Source organism: Mirounga angustirostris, unplaced genomic scaffold (genome assembly GCF_029215605.1).
Source record: "Mirounga angustirostris isolate CCGP_5_RB_7025 unplaced genomic scaffold, mMirAng1.0.hap1 SCAF_2, whole genome shotgun sequence".
NCBI classification, from domain to species: Eukaryota; Metazoa; Chordata; class Mammalia; order Carnivora; family Phocidae; genus Mirounga; species Mirounga angustirostris.
This window is the reverse complement of record NW_026991710.1, coordinates 40,009,836-40,030,665: the sequence shown is the minus strand read 5'-3', so window position 1 is coordinate 40,030,665 and position 20,830 is coordinate 40,009,836. Positions and strand designations below refer to the sequence as shown.

General features: G+C 38.7%; 1 protein-coding gene across 2 annotated transcripts in view; it reads left to right on the top strand.

The window, feature by feature from the left end:
* Nucleotides 1–20,830, top strand: part of TXK (TXK tyrosine kinase) — a 45,589-nt gene continuing 24,759 nt past the window's right edge. For both annotated transcript variants that reach the window (XM_064584450.1, XM_045881189.2), the window contains exons 1-7: nucleotides 1–371; nucleotides 1,418–1,520; nucleotides 2,336–2,541; nucleotides 5,068–5,133; nucleotides 11,120–11,174; nucleotides 18,865–18,944; nucleotides 20,449–20,576. In XM_064584450.1, coding sequence (XP_064440520.1) covers nucleotides 280–371; nucleotides 1,418–1,520; nucleotides 2,336–2,541; nucleotides 5,068–5,133; nucleotides 11,120–11,174; nucleotides 18,865–18,944; nucleotides 20,449–20,576 — 730 coding nt within the window. In that variant the 5' untranslated portion in view covers nucleotides 1–279. The remainder of the gene's footprint in view (nucleotides 372–1,417; nucleotides 1,521–2,335; nucleotides 2,542–5,067; nucleotides 5,134–11,119; nucleotides 11,175–18,864; nucleotides 18,945–20,448; nucleotides 20,577–20,830) is intronic.

Below are 20,830 nucleotides of genomic sequence, written 5' to 3'. Positions count from 1 at the left end.
TGACATTAGCCCTGATCAAGGTGAAGTAGAATAGAGTGGTCATTTGTCATTCACAGACTGAGGAAATGCATAAACCAGACCTGGAGAGAAGAGCCTGAGAAGGGAAACCACACTGGCCAGGGTACCAGTAACTTTGTGCTTTCGAGACAGTTTCTCGTCTGCCACAAATAAAGGAGGGCAGAGTCAAGACCTAGCATATCATTCCTATTGCTCCTTGGGAATTTCCCTTGGGAATTTCCTCCTTTGGACTAGCACCACTGGCCTCATCTAGCCAATGTCATGGACTTACGGCTCTCTCCAATGATCTGCTTTTCAGATAACAGCATCCAGTCAATTTTCTGTTGTTGTTGCTGCTGTTCCATGCAGAAGAGGTAAGTCTACTTCTGAGGGCAACTTCTTGGAAAGTCATCCATTCAGTTTCTTCATTGTCTATTGTGTCTCCGTGGCTCCTTGATTCTGCCCTTCCCTTTGCCGGGGAAGCCCTTCTCCCATTTCCTCCCGGCTGCGTGCCCACTGATCTAAAGGTCTTCCTTCAGAAATTTCAGGTCTTCCACCATCTGTCCTGGATCCCTTTGGCATGAATTGCTCCTTCCATTACGTTCCCACAGCATGTGGCTTGGGTCTGTATTTAATATTTATTTTGTGTATGCTGTTTACTTCTCTGTGTTCTGCTCAATAATTTTTGCCCTTTAAGGGCAAGAATCCTGTCTTATTTATTAGAATATCTCCTCCCCCCGCCCACACCAATGATCAGGGTCTCTTGCACTTTGATGGCCAGCAAAAGATTGTATAGAATAAATGCAAGGTACCATGATAATAGTAACAGTTAGCATTTAATGGAGGTGTCCTCTGTGTAAGACTGTGCTAAAAGATTTGCATTTATTAGCCCACGTAACTCTCAAAAACACCTATGGTTTTTATAATCTCCATCTTACAGATGAGGGAATTGAGGCTTAGAGAGGTTCTATTGCTTCCCAAGGCCACAGTGTAAAATGGTAGAGTTGGGATTCAAACTCATATTCTTAATCACTACACCGCGTCTACTTATAACAATGGATACCGTCAAACGAGGTCATGCATGTAAAATGATAAACACTGTGCCTGACGCAGAATGAGTTTTTCATTATCATGATCATTATTTTATCACCTGAATATGCACCAGGTTCGGTTTGGGCATGGGACGTACGTTTCTTCAATTTTATTCCATAACAACTCCATTTGCTCTTAGCATCTCTAGCTCCTCCATAAGGAAAATGCAGTTCTGGGGGGTAGTAACTTGCCTGTGGAAAGTCTTTTAAGTAAGAAAGAAGTCAGAAAGAGACCTGGAGTTTCCTACTAGTTTCGTGAATATCTGGTGAATGCTTGGATAACCTGAATTCAGATCATAATTGGTAACATGGTTGTTTTTCAATCTCAGACAAGTCAGAGCACATATAAGCCTGAGCAAAGATGAAGAATTTTCAGAAAAATACACCCAGCGTCGCAGGCTGTGGTTCAGGGAATTGCCAAGCAAGAAGCAAGTGAGTATCATCTTGATGAGGGAGAAGGAACAGAGGAAGCTTGAGTTTTTAGGGTCTGCGCTCCTCGAGGTACTGTTTGCTGCCATGCCCAGAATCTAGGGTCCTGCTTGGCACGTAACAAGTGCTTAATAAACATTTAGTGAATGAATGCCTTAGAAGAGAGAGAGAAAAAAAAAAAAGACCAGTTAAAATAGCCTACTCTGCTATGTTTTGGCAGAACTTGAAACCAGACAGTGAATGGGGAAAAATGTATTCTGGCTACTGCCATTTTGAACCCAGGAGTAATTTTCAGCTCAGTGTTGGAGGAAACAGTGTTCTTAAGAAGTGTGATAAACCCAAACACAGGTTATAGCGTGTGTGAAAGGAAAGGGCTGTTTATCTTTTTTCAAGAGAGAAAAACCCATAAAACAAAGTGAAACTACTGGGGTGGAAATCAAATTTCAAGAATTGTGGCTTAAAAAACATCCAGGGGTGCCTGGCTGGCTCAGTCCGTGGAGCATGCGACTCTTGATCTCAGGCTCATGAGTTCGAGCCTCGTGTTGAGCACAGAGCTATTGTAAAAAAGAAAAGAGAAACATCCAGTGTGATGCTGGCAAGAGAATTTGTGATCTTGACAACATACAAAACGATGAGTGGGTTGCTGGATTCAAAAGTTGTTTTATGGTCATTTCCTGTGTTTATCCACTCTGGTTTTTGCTTTGGTGCATCCAGACGGGTGAATTGGGGCAGCAGGGAAATGTACTCTATCCCTATTCTTTTTTTTAGTGCAGATTACTAAACCAATAGTACGACAAATAATTCCTTGGTTTTTACAGTCCAACAGAGACCACGTGCAACCATCAAAACGCAAGCCACTGCCTCCCCTCCCACCCTCTGAGGTTACTGAAGAGAAGATCCAAGTAAAGGCGCTCTATGATTTTCTGCCCAGAGAGCCGTGTGATTTAGCATTAAAGAGATCAGAGGAGTACCTGATATTGGAGAAGTATAACCCTCACTGGTGGAAGGCAAGAGACCGTTTGGGGTAAGACTGGTGTCATGGTCCTCATCAAATTCCTCTTCGTTTATCCTCTGAAGACTTCTAAAGCGTAAAATCTGTTTTGTGGCTCATTTCCTCTGGGTTTAGAATTCTTCCTTCTGCATGGAGCAGAACCTGTCCCCACATGTCCTATCTGTATGAGAGAGCATTACAGCACTGCAATTTCAGGCAGTCACAGAACTGCATGTACCCGGCTTCACATCCCGATGCTGTCACTTACTATTGTGTGTCCTTTGGTAGGTCACTTACGCTGAGTTTCCCTTCCTTCCTTCCTTCCTTCCTTCCTTATTTCTTTATTGAGGTATAATTGACATTTAACATTATATTGGTTTCAGGTGTGCAGCATAATAATTCAATATTTATATCTATTATGGAATGATCACCACAATATGTGTAGTTAACATCCATCACTATGCATAATCATGAAAAATTTTTTTCTTGTGATGACAGCTTTTACAATGTACTCCCTTAGCAATTTTCAAATATGCAATATAGTATTATTGACTTAGAGTCACCATGCGGTACATTACATCCCCATGACTTCTTTATTTTATAAATGAAACTTTGTACCTTTTGACCCCCTTCACCTCTTTCACCCACCCTCCACTCCCTGCCTCTGGTAACCACCAATCTGTTCTCTGTATCTATGAGTTTGGTTGTTTTTTTAATTAAAAAAAATTTTTTAGATTCCAATGTAAATGAGATAATACAGTATTTGCCTTTCTCTGTCTGACTTATTCCACTTAACATAATGCCCTTGAGATCCATCATGTTGTTGCAAATAGCAAGATTTTCTCCTGTTTTATGACTAATTTTCTGTTGTGTGTGTATATATCTATATATCTGTATATCTATATCTATATAGATATATATACCTCTTCCTTTTATCCATCCATCCATCAATGGACACTTAGGTTGTTTCCATATCTTGACTATTATAAATAATGCTGCAATGAGCATGAGGGGTGCACACATCTTTTTGAGTTAGTGTTTTCATTTTCTTCAGATAAATAGCAGAAGTGGAATCACTGGATCATGTGGTAGTTCTATTTTTAATGTATTTTTGTTTCTTTACTTGTAAAATGGGAATAATAATTTCTACCATACAGGGTTTTTTTTTTCTGATTTATACTTTCTTTGAGTATTTGACTCCTTTTTTCTGCTAAGCTCTAAGGTAGGAACAGAAATAGTATCTCGCTAATTTTCATATTTCTGCAATGACTAGTTTTGGAAGTAAACATTGCAGTACTTGCCGAATTAAATTGGAAGGAAAAAAAGACCTTGGGATGCAAACAGACTTCATCATGTTGGGAGCAATAGATTGTACCTGCCTAGAGTCTGAGGTAGATGATTCTGAGGGGGATCTGGGCTGCTTGGAAGAGAATGCTGACATTTGATTTCTATTCTTTGTGATGATTTGGAGATGATAAGTATCTGTGTATTAGACGTATCTAGTTATATACCTCTTTCTTTAATTATATTTTCCTGATGGTTTGGCTCTCTTAACAGTTTTTAGTTTCAACTTAACATGTGATGGAGACTTTTCAGTGGGAAAAGAGGTATGAGTAAGTTCAGGACCATGTAATTAGCCCTCCTGCAGGTTGGCATTGGCATGACTCAGACTTTAAAAAAAGACGAATTACCTTTTAATTTCAAAGTTAATAAGTGAATATCGCTTTTTATAATATGCAACCGTGATAAATAATGCCTCCAAACCCAAGCACCATTATTCACTTAGTGAGTACCCTTCTGGAAAATTTTCAATGCACTTTTATGTCCATATTGAAATACAAATTCTTATTTGCAGATTTAGTTTACCTAATTCTTACCATGCTTTATGCGTTGTTCTGCAACTTGCTTGGATTTTTCAAAAATGTCATGGAGATCTTTTTGCAATTTTATAATTTCAAATTTCATTGGTGAAGGTATAGAAAAAGAGAAACCCTTACCCTGCTGATGGGTATGCAAATTTGTATGTTTTCCTTCAATGGCAATTTGCTGCATCTAAGGGGAGATGCACATATTTGGTGACCCAGCAATTTCCCCGTTTGGTATCTGTCTTAGAGAATTACTTTTCCTGGTGCACAAGAAGGCATGTTCATGTGTTTCTGTGCAGCATTTGCTATAATAGGGACATGGCTAAACCAGAATATCTATTCTATCTATTTTACAGCAATTCAAAAGAATTAAGTTGATATCTTTGTTGTTGCTGTGTTTTTAATCTAGTCACTATGACATCCCAATGATCTCGTAAGTGCCGCTTTCCCTCTTTGAAAAATTTTGGTGTCACGAAACATCTTAAATTACTTCCATTGTAAGTCATTTAGTATTTGTCAAACAGAGATTTTAGTTGAATATGGAAATGAAAAATCCTTTTTCTTCTTTTAGAATTTAATCAGTAAAACGAGTTTGATTTCCTCCTATGTCCTTGAGGTTTTAAAAAGGATTGTTGTCACGGTAATGCCACAGATGTACCAAGCATTTTGATTTTGGCTTTGTCTTTTGTTGTAGGAATGAAGGCTTAATCCCAAGCAACTATGTGACCGAGAACAAACTAACCAATTTAGAAATATATGAGTAAGTCTCCTCCAAAATATGCTCTATGGTTGATCTATGAAAAATCAGGTACATTTGGGCAGCTTACGAGTATAGAAGCTGGTTTTGGTCTACAAAAGGAAAAGAAAGTAACACATCTGGCTGCTTTAGTTTGAGACATCTTTGATCCTTATAATGGTTGATTCAGAAACTTCTTTTTCTTAAACTTCTTTTTGTTTTGTTTTGTATGACGACTTTCTTGGGTTTGTTTTAACAGTGACTGCATGGAAACCAAACACTCATCTTGGTCTTGTTTTACTCTATGTCCTAAATGGAAAAATAACTATTTCAAAAATGACCTTAGTTTTTTAATGAGTGGTAAATTGAGCCTAACACAGAGACACACAACTATATTTTGGCTCATGTTTTGAAACATTTTAGAAATAGCTAAAGAGGAGAAGCAGGCTAATGCTGTAGTTTGGGGGGAACTTTTGGCGTGTTCACTAAGGTTCTGCTTAGAAACTTATTTTTGTTACAATGATAGATTTGGAAGATGGAGATCTTGGCAATCACTTTTCTAGCCCCCCCATTCCGCAGATCAGAAACTAAGGTTGTGAGAGTAATTTACAAGCAGAGAGTGGCAGAACTGGGAGTAGTCCTAGTCTTTTATAAATTCAGGTTTGCCTAAGTTTTAGCACTTGACTGCCCTCCCCCGGTTTAGATACTCGCTTTGCAATTAGCATATGCTTCCAGCCTTGTGGCGGTAGGTGACGTGGGTTGAGGCATGAAGACAGGTGCCTCTCAGAGAACCAGAAGGCAAATATAAATTGAATGAGAACGAACCCCTCCCTCCCAGCCCCTAGGTGTCTGCCTTGCTACTAATTTAAGCCCACGTGGAGGCCAGACTCAGCATCTCTCTCCCTAAAGCCAATCCAATTCTAAAAGTATTGGTGGGGGTCGCTTGGGTGGCTCACTTGGTTAAGCGACTGCCTTCAGCTCAGGTCATGATCCCAGGGTCCTGGGAGCGAGTCCCACATTGGGCTCCCTGCTCAGTGGGGAGTCTGCTTCTCCCTCTCCCACTCCCCCTGCTTGTGTTCCCTCTCTCACTTTGTCTCTCTCTGTCAAATAAATAAATAAAATCTTTAAAAAAATAATAATAATAAGATAATTCCTTTAAAAAAATAAATAAAAGCATTGGTGAATAATGTAGACTTTCTTGGAGGGGACAAGGGATGACTACAGGACACATGACACATCCACATGACTTTACCAGGCTTCTCTATCAGCTACTTCTGTTCTCTCTCCCCTCTCCCCGCTTAGTACCATCACAGGTCTCTTCTGTCTTCTCTGTCCTTCACTCAGCTTGTCATGCCCCCTCTCTTGACCGGAGTCATTTAGCTCTGCCCCCAAAATCTAGCCTCCACTCAGTAGGACAAAGGCCCTAGGTGACTGAACACACCATCCTAAGAAAACAGTTTCACAACTCCCTACCCTCACCTTGGGGGGCTCGCCACTGCCCCCAACTGGAGCTGCCCAGCACAATAGGTCTCTTTTGAAGGTCAGGTCAGGGGAAGTTCTGTGTGAAAATCTCCTGTTAAGAGAAAGACTTTTTTCGGGGCACCTGGGTGGCTCAGTCGTTAAGCGTCTGCCTTCGGCTCAGGTCATGATCCCGGAGTCCTGGGATGAGCCCCGCATCGCTCCCTGCTCAGCGGGAAGCCTGCTTCTCCCTCTCCCACTCCCCCTGCTTGTGTTCCCTCTCTCACTGCCTCTCTCTGTCAAATAAATAAATAAAATCTTTAAAAAAAAAATACTTTTTTCCATATCGTAAACCCAGTTCAGACTTTCCAGGAGATTAAAGGAGGTATGTGTGAAAGTACCTAACACAGTGCCCGGGAGTGAGTAAATGGATGCTCACTAAGCAACAGTGTGACTTTCCTTCCTTTCATTATTAATTAATTTGCTGGCCACCCCCTTAGTTTAGACGAGGGTTGGAGTCTGCCCTTAACAGCTTGTTCATACTGTAGATATTGGGTAATTTGAATTAAACTACCCTGAACTTAAAATAATCATCTCATTTTCTTGGCTTTGATTTATGTGTCTTTGAAAGTTATCTTCGTTAATTTTCTAATTGTGGGAAAATTAATTTTTATTTCTGTTTCTTTTTAAAGGGGTTTGTTAAAATATAGATATAAAATTATCAATATAAATCACTAAAATAGATCCACCACTTACTATATGCCAAACATCGTTCTAATGACTGTGTAGAAATTATGGCCCTAGGTTGAAATACTATAGTATAAGCTTAGAAATCGGAGAAATCTGGGTTCAAAGCCTGACATCACCACTGACTAGTGCCTGGGCTCTGGGCAGAATTACTGAATAGTTATAAAACTCTAAATGATATGAAAACTTGGAACTGTGATACCTGTCTCATGTAGGACCTAGTAAATATTTGATACATTCTAGAACTGTGAAGCTAACAGGAAGGGCATTCCCAGTTTGCCTGCTGTTACAGAGGTACCACATTTCATAGTTACCTCAGCCCCTGAATCACTCATCTGTTCAATCTTTACTTATTGTCCACTTATGATGTGCCGGGTGTTAGCTGTTGTGGGCACTGGAGATACAACCTATAACACGTAGATGCACTCCCTTCTTTTGTGGAACCTACAGCTTCATGGGAAAAGAGACATAAACCTCAAATTCACAAATAAATATAAAATTTTAAATTGTGGGGGTGCCTGGGTGGCTCAGGTCATGATCCCAGGGTTCTGGGATGGAGTCCTGCATGGGGCTCCTTGCTCAGCGGGGGGTCTGCTTCTTCCTCTCTCTCTGTTGCTGCCCCCCTACTTGTGCTCTCTCTCTCTCTGTCAAATAAATAAGTAAAATCTTAAAAAAAATTTTTTTTTAAACTGTGGTGTCATGAAGGAACAGTATGGGACACTGGGAGAAATCAATGGAGAAGGCTAAAAGATGAGGATATTGGGATAGGGAAGACCTCTGAGGAAGTGACTTGAGGTCTAAAGGAAGTAGGGGTGGATGGGGGAAGGAATGCTATGTTAGTGTAGGCTTCTGACATCTCAGGGGAAACTTTATACTTTGAAATATTTATGGCTACTTTGGTTTTAAATTAATATCCAAATTATCAACAGTACAGTGTGAAAACCTGGTTTTCAGTAAGCCTTCAAATCTTGATATACTGTTTATAAATCTAAAAAAAAAAGAACAGTCACCTTAATTCAAACTCAACAGTATCCTTAAACAATCAGTCCTATTTATAAGCTCAGTTAATTAAATTTCCCAAAACATTTCACTTGCATTAATAAACTGAATGAATTCAATTTTCTGTTTAAATATTTTATATGCCTGACAGGGCGAATTTACAATTTCAATAGCCCTTTGTAAGTCCATATATGATCTCAGAAATCTAATAAATCAAACTTAAATGTGATAAGCCAAATTCTCGTAACCATACAAACATTTAAAAAGTCAAATTCCCTTAAACTTCAAATTGTAAGTTTAAAATTAAATTTGCGTTTAAAATCAGAGGCTAAAACTTAATATGTCCGATTCTCTTAAAATAATACTTTATTTTATTTTTTAAAGACTTTATTTATTTATTTGAGAGTGAGCACAAGTGGGGGGAGGGGCAGAGGGAGAGGAAGAAGCAGACTCCCCGCCGAGCAGGGAGCCCGATGTGGGTTTCCATCCCAGGACCCTGAAATCATGACCTAAGCTGAAGGCAGTTGCTTAACTGACCGAGCCATCCAGGTGCCCCAATAATAGATACTTAAAATATCAAACATATTGCTTATGCTGAATTTTACGGAAGTATGAGTTTCATTTATTGCATTTTCTCTCTGTTGAAAGTTTCATCTTCTTAGGGTTAGAAAATGACTAAGAGAAGCAGATTTACCATCTTAGATCTAACAGGGTTTCTAGGTTGAAAACTCAAGACCACAATACTGTTACTTGTTGATTCTAAGACTGGGACAGGTGTACCCAAGGCTTACATGTACACAAGACGTTTGTACTTGGTAACAGTTGGACATACTAGATGGTTTTCATATGCCAGTAGAAGCCCCACCCTAAGCCCTCTGTCCACATCATTCAGTATGAGTTTTATAATCAGTGTTGTCCAGGCATAAGAGTTGCAGCATTACCTATTTAAAAACAAAACAAAACACAAAATTCTTCTTGACTATCTGATTTAACCAGATGAAATTCTGAAACAGCATGCCCCCTCACCTCACCTATATCATATCCATCTATTCTTTTTTCTGCCTGTTGAAATTCTGCATTATTTTAAAGGATATGAAATTCATCATATACTTGTCTCTGGTTCTTCTCTTACTACTTTGAAGTCATTTTAATGACATCCACACATGGATGGATTTTTAACTTATATTTAAGCAAAATTAATATATTTGCTTATATTACTTATCACCATAATAAATAAGTACAAAACAACAAAATGAACACTTAATGTGATTATAGGTGAGAAACATTTAGAATAAAACAATTTATGTGAACTTTTTAAAAAAAGATTTTATTTGAGACAGAGAGAGTGTATGCGTGCACTCTTGGGTGAGTGGGGGGAGGGATAGAGGGAGAGGAAGAAGCAGACTCCCCACTGAGCAGACAGCCCACTGCAGGACTCCATCCCAGGACCCCGGGATCATGACCTGAGCCCAAGGCAGATGCTTACCCTCTCTCATTTATTTTGAAAGAATTTCTTCTTTCTACAACAAGAGGTCTTAGACTCATTCTGAAAGTCCCTCCCCCAATATGAATATTCGTTAAAAAGTGCTGAATGATATTCACAGTCCAACATCACAATTAACTCCTGTTCCCACTAGTGATAAGTAGTCCAATGGTTTCATCTAGAATCACCTGTAATCATCCTCTCTTCTCTATGCTTTATCTTTTTAAAAGTTCATTTTCAACTTGAGGCCATTAGCATTTTTAATATGTGACCATTCTACTTTAGTGGCAGCTTTTTACTACTGCAGGTTAGTCCACAAGATACGATAGATTCTGTCCTCAAAGTCAGATAGAGGATTTTCATGTAGCCACCATTTGGCCTACCCACTGTGACTCAGTGTATGGTTATACATGCATTCTTCTTTCCACTGTCCACAAAAATAGCATTTCTGGTAATATTCCCTTAACTCCTTTTTAAAATCTTATTTTGAAACAAGAACTTTTCCATTTGTTTTCTCTCCTTTGTTCTACCATTTCCTCTCTCTTTCCTGTACAACATTTGCTTACTGACTAGGTCTTGTTCTGCCAAACTATGGGTTTCAATTATACTCATTTAATTGTGTTTACTGTGAGAGGATCTGATATTCTAAAGTCGTTTCAGGATATGTTTCATACGGAGGAAACAGCAAGATAGGAGGCAGAAAGGGGCTTGGTGAATTTGAGGAAGGAAAGAATCCCAATATGGCCGAAGCTTAGCATGAGGGGAGAACAAGCAGAAAGACGAGAGGGTGTTTGGAGCAAGGCAGGTACTAGTTGCTCCATTTACATTATTAAACCACTAACTTTACTACAGGTTAACATACTTGGGGGAGTCAGATGGGCCAGAGTACGTTTTAATTTTGGAAAGGTAATATGGCACAGATGAAAGCAGGCAAATAGGAAGTTCCCAAGAGCAAAGAAAGAAACGGGTATTTTTTAGTTTGTCTACCAAAGCTCAGTAAATGTTCATTGACTTATTAACCACATACGTTTCATGAAAATTTTCAGGAGATTAAATCACTCAAAATCACAAACTAAGTATCTGTCAGAAAGTTGAATTGAGATATGATAGAATAAACTAGGTATCGGCTTACAATTAATAAAACTGTTATACTAAATGACACATAATAGTACATTGTTGTTTATCGGAAATAAAAAACGCTCAGCTTTCTAAAATCAGTTCTGGAGTAAAGTTCCTAAAAATGAAGGAAATGAAGCAGGTTTTTTTTTTTTTCTGGAAAAAATAGAATATAAAATTTTAAAATTATTTTTATTGCTTTTACAGGTGGTACCATAGAAACATTACCAGAAATCAGGCAGAACGTATTTTGAGACAAGAGGTAACTCACTTTATTCATGAATAACTTGTGAATATTTTCAAAATTTCTAACAGATGTTCATTGTAAAGATTTGACCAAACTTAAAAGTTTTATTACTTCCTGTTCTTTTCAGTTCTAAAATATTATTACAACTTTATCTCTACTGTGCAATTTCCGATAAGTTGTAAACCAGATGTATTTGTATCAGCTCATGTTTTTCATTGACTTTCATTGTAATTTGAGAAGTGTATTTTTCCTGAAATGATTTCAACTCCAACGTACTGAAACTCCTCATTCACTCCAAAGTGCATCCCGCAGTAGAGTCTATATTGGAATTGCCCATACACCTTTGCATCACATACAATAAAATATATACTCTGTCTTCATGAGCTTAGCTAAGGCTTCTTAAAAACACAAATAGAGAAAAATACCAAGTGCTACATTTTCTTTGTTCTTTGGGAACAAAAGGAAGAGTGAGGTAGCCAAAATATCAAACTCAGATCAAAACTGCTCTTTTAGGTCAAAGCAAAACAAAAGTGCATACAGTTTCCAACGGACGGTAAATACGAACTGTGGGTAAATGTAGAGTCAAACCTAGAAACTAGGTAAGAGGTATGTGTGTCACTTTGCCCTGCTGTCAGATGTTGAGGAAATCTAGAAATATGAGTGAGAAAGAGTCAGTTCTGGAACTACAAAGTCAATACCAGTAAGGACGCAAGACAGAAGGGAGGTCCGGTGGATAGCAGGGGGGTTAGACAGAGTTTGAGCGACCCAGACCCAGGCTCAGCTGGGGGTGGGGAAGGAGGTTGGAGGCCAGGCTTGGCTTCACTGGCTAGGAGGAAATGGGACGCGGCAGCAAATGTGGGACCCACCGGGCATGGTGACAGCAGGTGGCCTCCTGTAAAGTGCTATTAGTAGGTCTAGAATGGACAAAGATGTTATGACAAGTAGGCAGAACTGGAGAAGGAAAATTCTCAAGTCGGTCCACGGTAAGCAAGTTACCCTCTCTCATTTATTTTGAAAGAATAGGGTGATAGGGTCAAAATCACAGGGGCTGTGCGGGATCAGCAGGAGAGACTCTTGCGCCTGCCAGGGAGCCAGAACAGAGCCGGGGGCTGACCTCCCTACAAAGACTAGATGAGGGAGTTATGCAACAAACCTCCACACACCCATAACCCAGACAGCACAAATAGCAACATTTGGCACAAATAGCAACATTTGGCCATAACATGCTCAGACAAAATAAAACCTGGCAGATGCAATTGACACCCATCCCTTCCCTCATCTGTTTTGTCTCCGCCCACTCTCCAGAGACAATCACCTTAGAAGGGTGTGCCCCCACTGCATCCATGTGCTTATATTTTTATCATCTATTGGTGCATGAACAGCCCACAGTGTTACGTGTTTTAACATTTGACATAAGGGAGATCATAGGTATGTTGATTTTTAATGAAACATTGTATTTCAGTTTCATTCCCATGGATACATAAAGAGCAAACACATTCCTTTAACTGCTGTATTTCATTAGATGAGGATAACAAATGTATTACTAATCATTCACGTTGTTTCTAACTTCTTAGTAGTATGAACAATGCTGCCAAGAACTTCCATGCACATGTCACCTTGTACACAAGGGCAAGGGTTTCTTTCGGTTATACCCAGAAATGATCTGGTCAGAAACTATGTGCAGACTTAGCATTACTAGATATTTTGAAATCATGACTCAAAGTACTTGTACTAATTTATATTCTTACAAGGAATGAGAAAACTGGTCCCCTACGTTCTTGCCAACAGTTGGTAGCTTTTCTTTGATTCACTGAGAAATGGTATATATATTTTAAAATGTGCATTTCCTTGATGAACAGTTCAATTGAGTGACTTTTCATGTGTGTGCTGGCTATTTGGGCTTCCTCTGCTGTTACATGTCTGCTAATACCCTTTGCTCATTTTTCACTATGTTCTTTTGATTTTTGGCCCTAAAATTTTTTTATGCTCTTTTCTTATTTTAAATTTTAAAATATGTTAATGTCAAATTTCTCAATTTTTATGATCTTTTTTCCTTTTTCAGTATAATAAATTCTTCTCTCTCCTGAAGTGATAAAATGATATTTTCTTTTAAATGGTTTAAAGATTTGCTTTTCATATTTAGGTCCTAATCTGTCTAAAGTGTGTGTGTGTGTGTGTATGTTATGTGTGTGGATATTTTTTAAAATATACATATTTTTCCTATATATCTAAAAATATTTTTGTAATTTATATATTTTCTATTTTTTTTAAGTACCTGGATTAAATCCTACTTGATCATGAGGCATTTAAAACATATATATTGCTAGTTTGAGTTTCCTAATACTTTAGTTAGCATTTGTCCTGCTATGTTCACAAGAGGCCTGGCTTCTAATTTCCCACTCTCTTTGTTTAGTTTTAGTATAAAGGCTGTACTAGCCTCATAAAATGAGTTGGGACATGAGGTTTTGTCTCTTTCCAATCTTTAAAATAGTTTATATTGAATAGAAGTTATTTGCTCCTTGAAGTTACATATATCTCTCATAAAATAGTTTGGACATGCAGCTTTTTCAAACAGATAATTGAGTATTGATTTAATTTCCTTTTCTTCTTGAGATGTTTGACAATTTATATTTACGTGGAGAGTTGCCTACTTTATATTTATTTTCAAATTGATTGCATAAATTTTTATAGAAGTATTTTATAATTTTATTTATTTCACATTTCAATGGCATGTTCATATAGTTTAAAAATCAAAAGATTTTGAAGTTTTCTCCCATCCTTGTCCCCAAGATACCAGTTCCCTTCCCCATAGACAAACTTCTATTATTAGTTTATTTTGTGTCCTTTCAGAGATATTTAATACATACACAAACAACTAGAAATATATTTTCTTATATTGTTATTTTTACACAAATGGTAACATATTATATATACTCTTGTGTGCATTACTTTTTTCACTCAGCAATATGTATTGGGAAGGAAACTTTTCACATCAATACACAGAAAGTGTCCTCATTCATTCTACAGCTGCATAGTATTTCTTGCATTGGACATATCACACTTTATTTAGGAAATTTAATGGAGGGGTGGAGCACTGGACTCGTGGTTTTGGATTGGTTGTGACCTCGGGGTTGTGGGATTGCCTGCGTGGGACTCTGCGCTTGGCCCAGAGTCTGCTTAGGATTCTCTCTCCCTCCTCCTCTTGCCCTCCCCCTGCTTGTGCTCTCTCTAAAATAAATAAATAAAATCTTTAAAAAAATTTAATGGGAATTTAAGTGGTATACACTCTTTTGCTATTGAAACAGTGCTGTTGGGGCGCCTGGGTGGCTCAGTTGTTGAGCGTCTGCCTTTGGCTCAGGTCATGATCCTGGGGTCCTGGGATCGAGCCCCGCATCCGGCTCCCTGCTCTGCGGGAAGCCTGCTTCTCCCTCTCCCACCCCCGCTGCTTGTGTTCCCTCTCTCACTGTGTCTCTCTCTCTAAGAAATAAATAAAAGTCTTAACAAAACAAAACAAAACAGTGCTGCTATAGGTAACCTACCTACATAGCTTTTCCCATTTATGTGAGTATATATGTAGGATAAATCCCCCAAGATAGAAATTCTGGGTCAAAGGGAATGTACATTTCTAATTTGGGGAGGTATTAAATACCCTCTACAGGAGTTGTACAATTTACATACCTGCTAAAAGTTGTAAGAGTGCCCATTTTCTCACAACCTTTCCAGCAAATGTTTAATGAAATGTGTGGCACTTTGCTCTCTGACATCTCATCTCAGTGTGGGTTTCATTTACATTTCTCCTATCCCAAAAATGTTAAGCATCTCTGTGTATATGAAATTTTAAATATTTGTATCTCCTTTTCTGTAAGATGTCTGTTCATATCCTTTGCAAAATTTTCTGTTGTTGCTTTTTTTTAATGCTTTCCTCACAGTTCGTGGGACCTATGTAGCTACATTAAGGAAATTAGCTCTTTGTGATATGTGGCAATACTTTCCCCAGTTTTTCAACTGTCATATTTTTTTTTTTTGCCATGAATAGTGCTTAAATTTTATGTGTTCAAATTTATCAGACAAATTTTTTAAAGCTTTGTGTCAGGTTCGAATTATCTTACCCGCTCTGAGCTTTAAAAAAAAATGCCCATGTTTCTTGATTACTTCAGTGGTTTTATTTTTTACATAGACATGTTTGATTCATTTGTAATTATTCCTGATGTGGAGTGAGGTATGGATCTGATTTTATTTTATTTTTTCTAGATAGTTACCAAGTGTCTATCTTTTCTGTATTGATTCGAGGTACCACTTTCATCATAAGCACGGCTCCTATGTTGGACTACATCTGAACTCACTACTTGGTTTTATTGATCAGCCTGTGTATTTAGGTGATACCTTTATAATATTTCAAATACTGAGGCTCTCTTTGTGTGGCTAGCCTCCCTCATTATTTTTTTCCAGAAATACTCTGGAGATACATTTTATACATGTGAACTTCACAATTATTTTGCCTAGTTTTAAAAAGCTGCCTGCTGGTGTATTAAATTTACAGAGTAATTTAGGGAAAATTGTTTGGGCATTACAAATCAGTGGGGTTTGGGGACCAGTTTGTTCTGGGACCCATATTAATTATTCCTGTAGAAAAAATTAAAATTAGGTCCCTACTTCAAGCAAAAATAAATCTTCGATGGATTGAAAACCTAATGAGAAAAGCAAACATCTTTATATTCTTTAGGAGCATTTTACTGATTTATTTTTAAAGATTTATTTATTTATTTGAGAGAGAGAGAGAGAGAGAGAGAGAGAGAGAGAAAGCATGTGCACGGTGTGGCAGGGGGCAGAAGGAGAGGGAGAGAAAAATTCCAAGCAGACTCTAGGCTGAGTGCAGAGCCCAGCGCGGGGCTTGATCTCAAGACTCTGAGATCATGACCTGAGCAGAAACCAAGAGTCGGTCGCCCAAATGATTGTGCCATCCAGGAGCCCCTTTAGGATCATTTTAAAGTTTTCTTCATATAGCTCTTGCACATTTGTTTGTGTATTTTTCTGTTGCTACTATAAATGGGTATTTTTTTTTTTTTTTTTTTTTTTTTTACTTATGAAAGCTCTTGAGTTCTGTGAATTAATTTTGTAACAGAAGACTTGGTGAATTCAAAACTTTTTTTGGTAGTAGTTTTTTAGTTGATTCTCATGAGTTTCAGGTAGACTCTTATCAATAGCAAACAGTGATGATTTCAGCTCCTTTTTATAATTTAATAGAGTATTTCTTGGTGGGTTTTTTGTTTTGTTTTGGTTTCTTTTCTTTCTTTCTTTCTTTTTTTTTTTTTGGCCTCTCATTTAATTGCATTAGCTGGCATCTCAGAACAATATTAAATACCAGTGCTGACAGTGGGCATTTCTTTTTCCTGATTTTAGTTGGAATGATTCCACAGAAAACATAATGCTGGACTTGGGACTAACGTAAACATGGACTATTGTGTTACAGAAGTACATATTTATTACTATTTTACTGAGAATTTAAAGAAAACTGATTCTAGAAGTTGAAATTTGTCAAATGCCCTTTCAATATCTATGGCGATGTTCATGAGATTTTTCTTCTCAGATCTGTTAGTAGGATGAATTAATAAAATCCCTAATATTGAATTACTTTTTCATTCCTGTATGCAATCCTTCTTGGTCATGGTATATTATTCTTCCACTGTGCTACTGGATTCAGTTTGTTAATATTTAATTAGGATTTTTGAGTGGACATGAGTGAGATTTGTGCACAATCTTTGCTGTGTTGTTGGTGTTGATATTAAACCCACTTTATATAAAAATTTATAAGTTTTTCTTCTTTTCACATGCTCTGGAATCATGCAGCATCACAATATGTCCTCCGTGGTGTTTTTAATGTTGTAGCTCTTTTAAAGCCTTATCCATTTTCCCATTCAGTAGGTCCATTAACATTTCCAGATCTTCTGGAATCAATTTTGATAAATTTTATGTTTTGCTAGGTAATCACTCATTTCATTCAAATTTTCAAATGTATTGTGTAGAGTCAAGGTGATGCTCTCATTTTTTTTCTGGATCTTTGTGGCTTATTTTTTTTGATATATTTCCCCTCTTATTGGTTAGATTGGTTAGCAACTTACCTATTTCATTGTTTTTCCCTCTATAACCAGATTTTGAACTTAATGACTAGCTTTATTATATTTTTGTTTTTATAACTGATTGTTTTCTGCTTTTGTCTTCATTTCTTTCTTCCACTTGACCTGGTTCTTGCCCTAACTTCTTGAGGTAGATACATTTATTTTGTATTTCTTTTGTTTATTGATGTAAGCATGAAGACTGAGTACTGCTTGAACTATATAGCAGAGTTTCCGATATGTGGCATTTCTTTATTATTTTCTAGATGTTTTCATTTTTATTTGAATTTCCTTGAGTTATATAAAAGAGAACTTGAAAATATCCATGCAGTAGTAGCTTTCTCCTTTGGGGCTTGTTATTAATTTCTACTTTTATTGCTTTGTGGTCATGACTGTTTGCACTCTTTCCACCTTGAAGAGGAGGTCACTACTTAGACAACTTGACTGAATGCATAGCATCTCTATGTCTGTGTATATATACTACCTATGTAGCCACTGTATGTACAACTTTGCTTTTTACATCTCCATCTTTTATACCTTCTGTCCTCTGTGGTTTGTAACCTAGTCCATGGACATGGTAGGAATTCAATAAAAGCTACATTTTTATTATTTTAAGTGGCTGTAAGAGATTTTTTGGTTTAAAAGTTTGACCAGAAAATGAGGCTTGTTCCTTGGTAAGCATCTAGAAGGAAGAGAAGGCTTTGCTTGATGTATCGTGCTCACTTTGAGGGTTACACCATGGTGTTTGTTGGGTTAGGGCAATTCTCAGGCAAGTTGTTGGCACTTCGAAAGTGTAAACTTTCACACGTTTGGCAAGCTTCTGAGATGGTTCCCTCTCCACAAGTGTAAACATACTAAGTAAAGGTGGAAACTTTTTTTTATGATATCAAACAAACAACACAAACCAAACAGTCCAACATTCCAAGTCATTTGAAAACAATTTACAGCTTTATTGGGGGTTCCCAGAGGATGTCAGTGGGAATCCAATTTATAACCTAACATCAAACTTAAAATACTCTTCTCTCCTGCCCGTTCTCTTCTTGTCTCTCCCATGCCCTGGTGGCAACTAAAATCACTCCTCCGCTCTTCTCTCCAGACTCCCTCAAAGCTTATCCTCTCTCCATCCCTGTCATGGATTCTGCTCCCTTTTCCCCACTCCCTCCCTGCTTTTCCAGATGTATTTCTTGCTGCCTCCCTCACCCCACCTGCTGTGTTGTTTCTTTTCTTCCAAAATACAACCTGCCAATCTGTCTCACAGCGCTTCCTGTTCATCAGCAATGTGTATCAATTACCTTGATTGATATAACAAAAATAATGAAATGGTGGGGTACAAGGTTGTCAAGTGCAGAATTTTTCTTAGAAAAATCGGGACCAAGGTTTTAAAAATACTCATACATTATAAATTCTTGTCCCAATTAAATATTTTTGTAGGTGTGACTTCTTAACGTATAAGGGAGATAAGATTGCATGTATTTGTGAAAACAATCTTATCCACTTGTAGTAAGTCAGTATGGTTTGGTTTTCATTCCTGAGATGTAGGTTTGTCTTTCTTCCTAATAACGACTAAATCTGTACAATGAATTGTTTTGCAGTCTAAAGAAGGTGCATTTATTGTCAGAGATTCAAGACATTTGGGATCCTACACAATTTCTGTGTTTATAAAAGCTAGAAGGTAAGCAATTGTGATTTTGATCACTTTAGAGGTAACGGTTCTTGGGACAGCCTTTCTTAGTGAGACACTGTCACATGGAGAAAGAGAGGTCTTAGCACAGAAGATTGCTGGCCTGGAAGTTAGTACAACTGATCGATTCAAGTTGTATTCCTAACAAGCTCTGTGTGTGACTTTGGTAAGTTAAGGGACTTCTCCCTCTCGTCTCCTTTTCTCAACCATGAGGAAGTTGGCTTAGTGGTAGCAGACAATGGTGGTCCTTTCCGCATATCCCTTGGGGTTTACCTGCAGAGCATTCTCCTGCACTCAGAAAGCGTCCTGTGCCTTTCTGCTGGAGGACGTTCTCTGGCTGTGGGAACTCGGGGTCCCCATGGGTAGACTGGAGGTGCCTGAGAGTTAACATCCTAGGAGCAACCCTCCTTCAGGGAGGAATGGAAGATTGGCCCCTCAGCTCCTTTGCACTTTGGTGGGACAATTCTCAGACGTGCTCCACAGTCTCTCGAGGCTGCCTAGAGCCCCAGTGGCTATAGCAGACCTGCTCATCAGTATACTCTCTATCAGTTTTCCTCCTTTCTTTGTTTCATATCTCCTTATATCCCTCGCAGTGCATTTATTCACTCATTGAACTGATAACTAAATACTTATAAGTGTCCCTAACGGGCTCTACGATTTTGGACACTGGAGTTGTCAACTAGACAACTTTGGCTGAAGTTATGTTCGAATCTAAGGACCCAATAGATGGCTCAGGAATTTACCCAGGCATGCTGAGGCACCAGTTGAATGTAACCCACTCTGCAGTGCATAGTGTCACTAGGATAAAAGTTTTAGAGGTGGCGGGCGCCTGGGTGGCTCAGTCGGTAGGCAACTGCCTTCGGCTCAGGTCACGGTCCCGGGGTCCTGGGATCGAGTCCCGCATCGGGTTCCTTGCTCAGGGGGAGCCTGCCTCTCCCTCTCCCACTCCCCCGCTTGTGTTCTCTCTCTCTGTCAAATAAATAAATAAAATCTTTAAAAAAAATAAAGTAAAATTATAGTTGATTTGGGGCGCCTGGGTGGCTCAGTCAGTTAGGTGTCTGCCTTCAGCTCAGGTCATGATCCCACGGTCCTGGGATCAAATCCCACATTGGGCTCCTTGCTCAGTGGGGAGCCTGTTTCTCCCTCTGCCTGCCACTTCCCCTGCTTGTGCTCTCTCTCTCTCTCTGACAAGTAAAATCTTTAAAAAAAATAAAATAAGGGGCGCCTGGGTGGCTCAGTCGTTAAGCGTCTGCCTTCGGCTCAGGTCATGGTCCCGGGGTCCTGGGATCGAGCCCCGCATCGGGCTCCCTGCTCGGCGGGAGGCCTGCCTCTCCCTCTCTCACTCCCCCGCTTGTGTTCTCTCTCTCTGTCAAATAAATAAATAAAATCTTAAAAAAAAAAAAGTTTTAGAGGTGGAGTCCTGTCGCTTCACGAATTGACTTAGTTCCAAAGTGATCTTTTGCTTTTTTACTAATTCACATTCTATTGATTGTAGAAATATGGAGGCTACCATCAAACATTATCAGATTAAAAAGAATGACTCAGGACAGTGGTACGTGGCTGAAAGACACCTCTTTCAATCAATCCCTGACTTGATCTGGTATCACCAGCACAATGCGGCAGGTAAGGCAGGAGCTTCAGGCTGGGAGAGTCAGGGAGCCTGGCCCCAGACAGGCAATGCATCTTTGGTCTCAGACACTTTAACAGGAGCAAATACCCCTGCAGAGATCTGTAAGAGCCTGAAATACAACTTGTGTTTTGAACATTTCTCCTCATTGATGCTTCTTTGTTTTTCTAGTCAAGGGAAAGAGGTAGGTTGATTTTTTACATTTCTGCCAGGTTAGGAAAAATGATAGCTGGCAGAGAAGCAAAAGGCA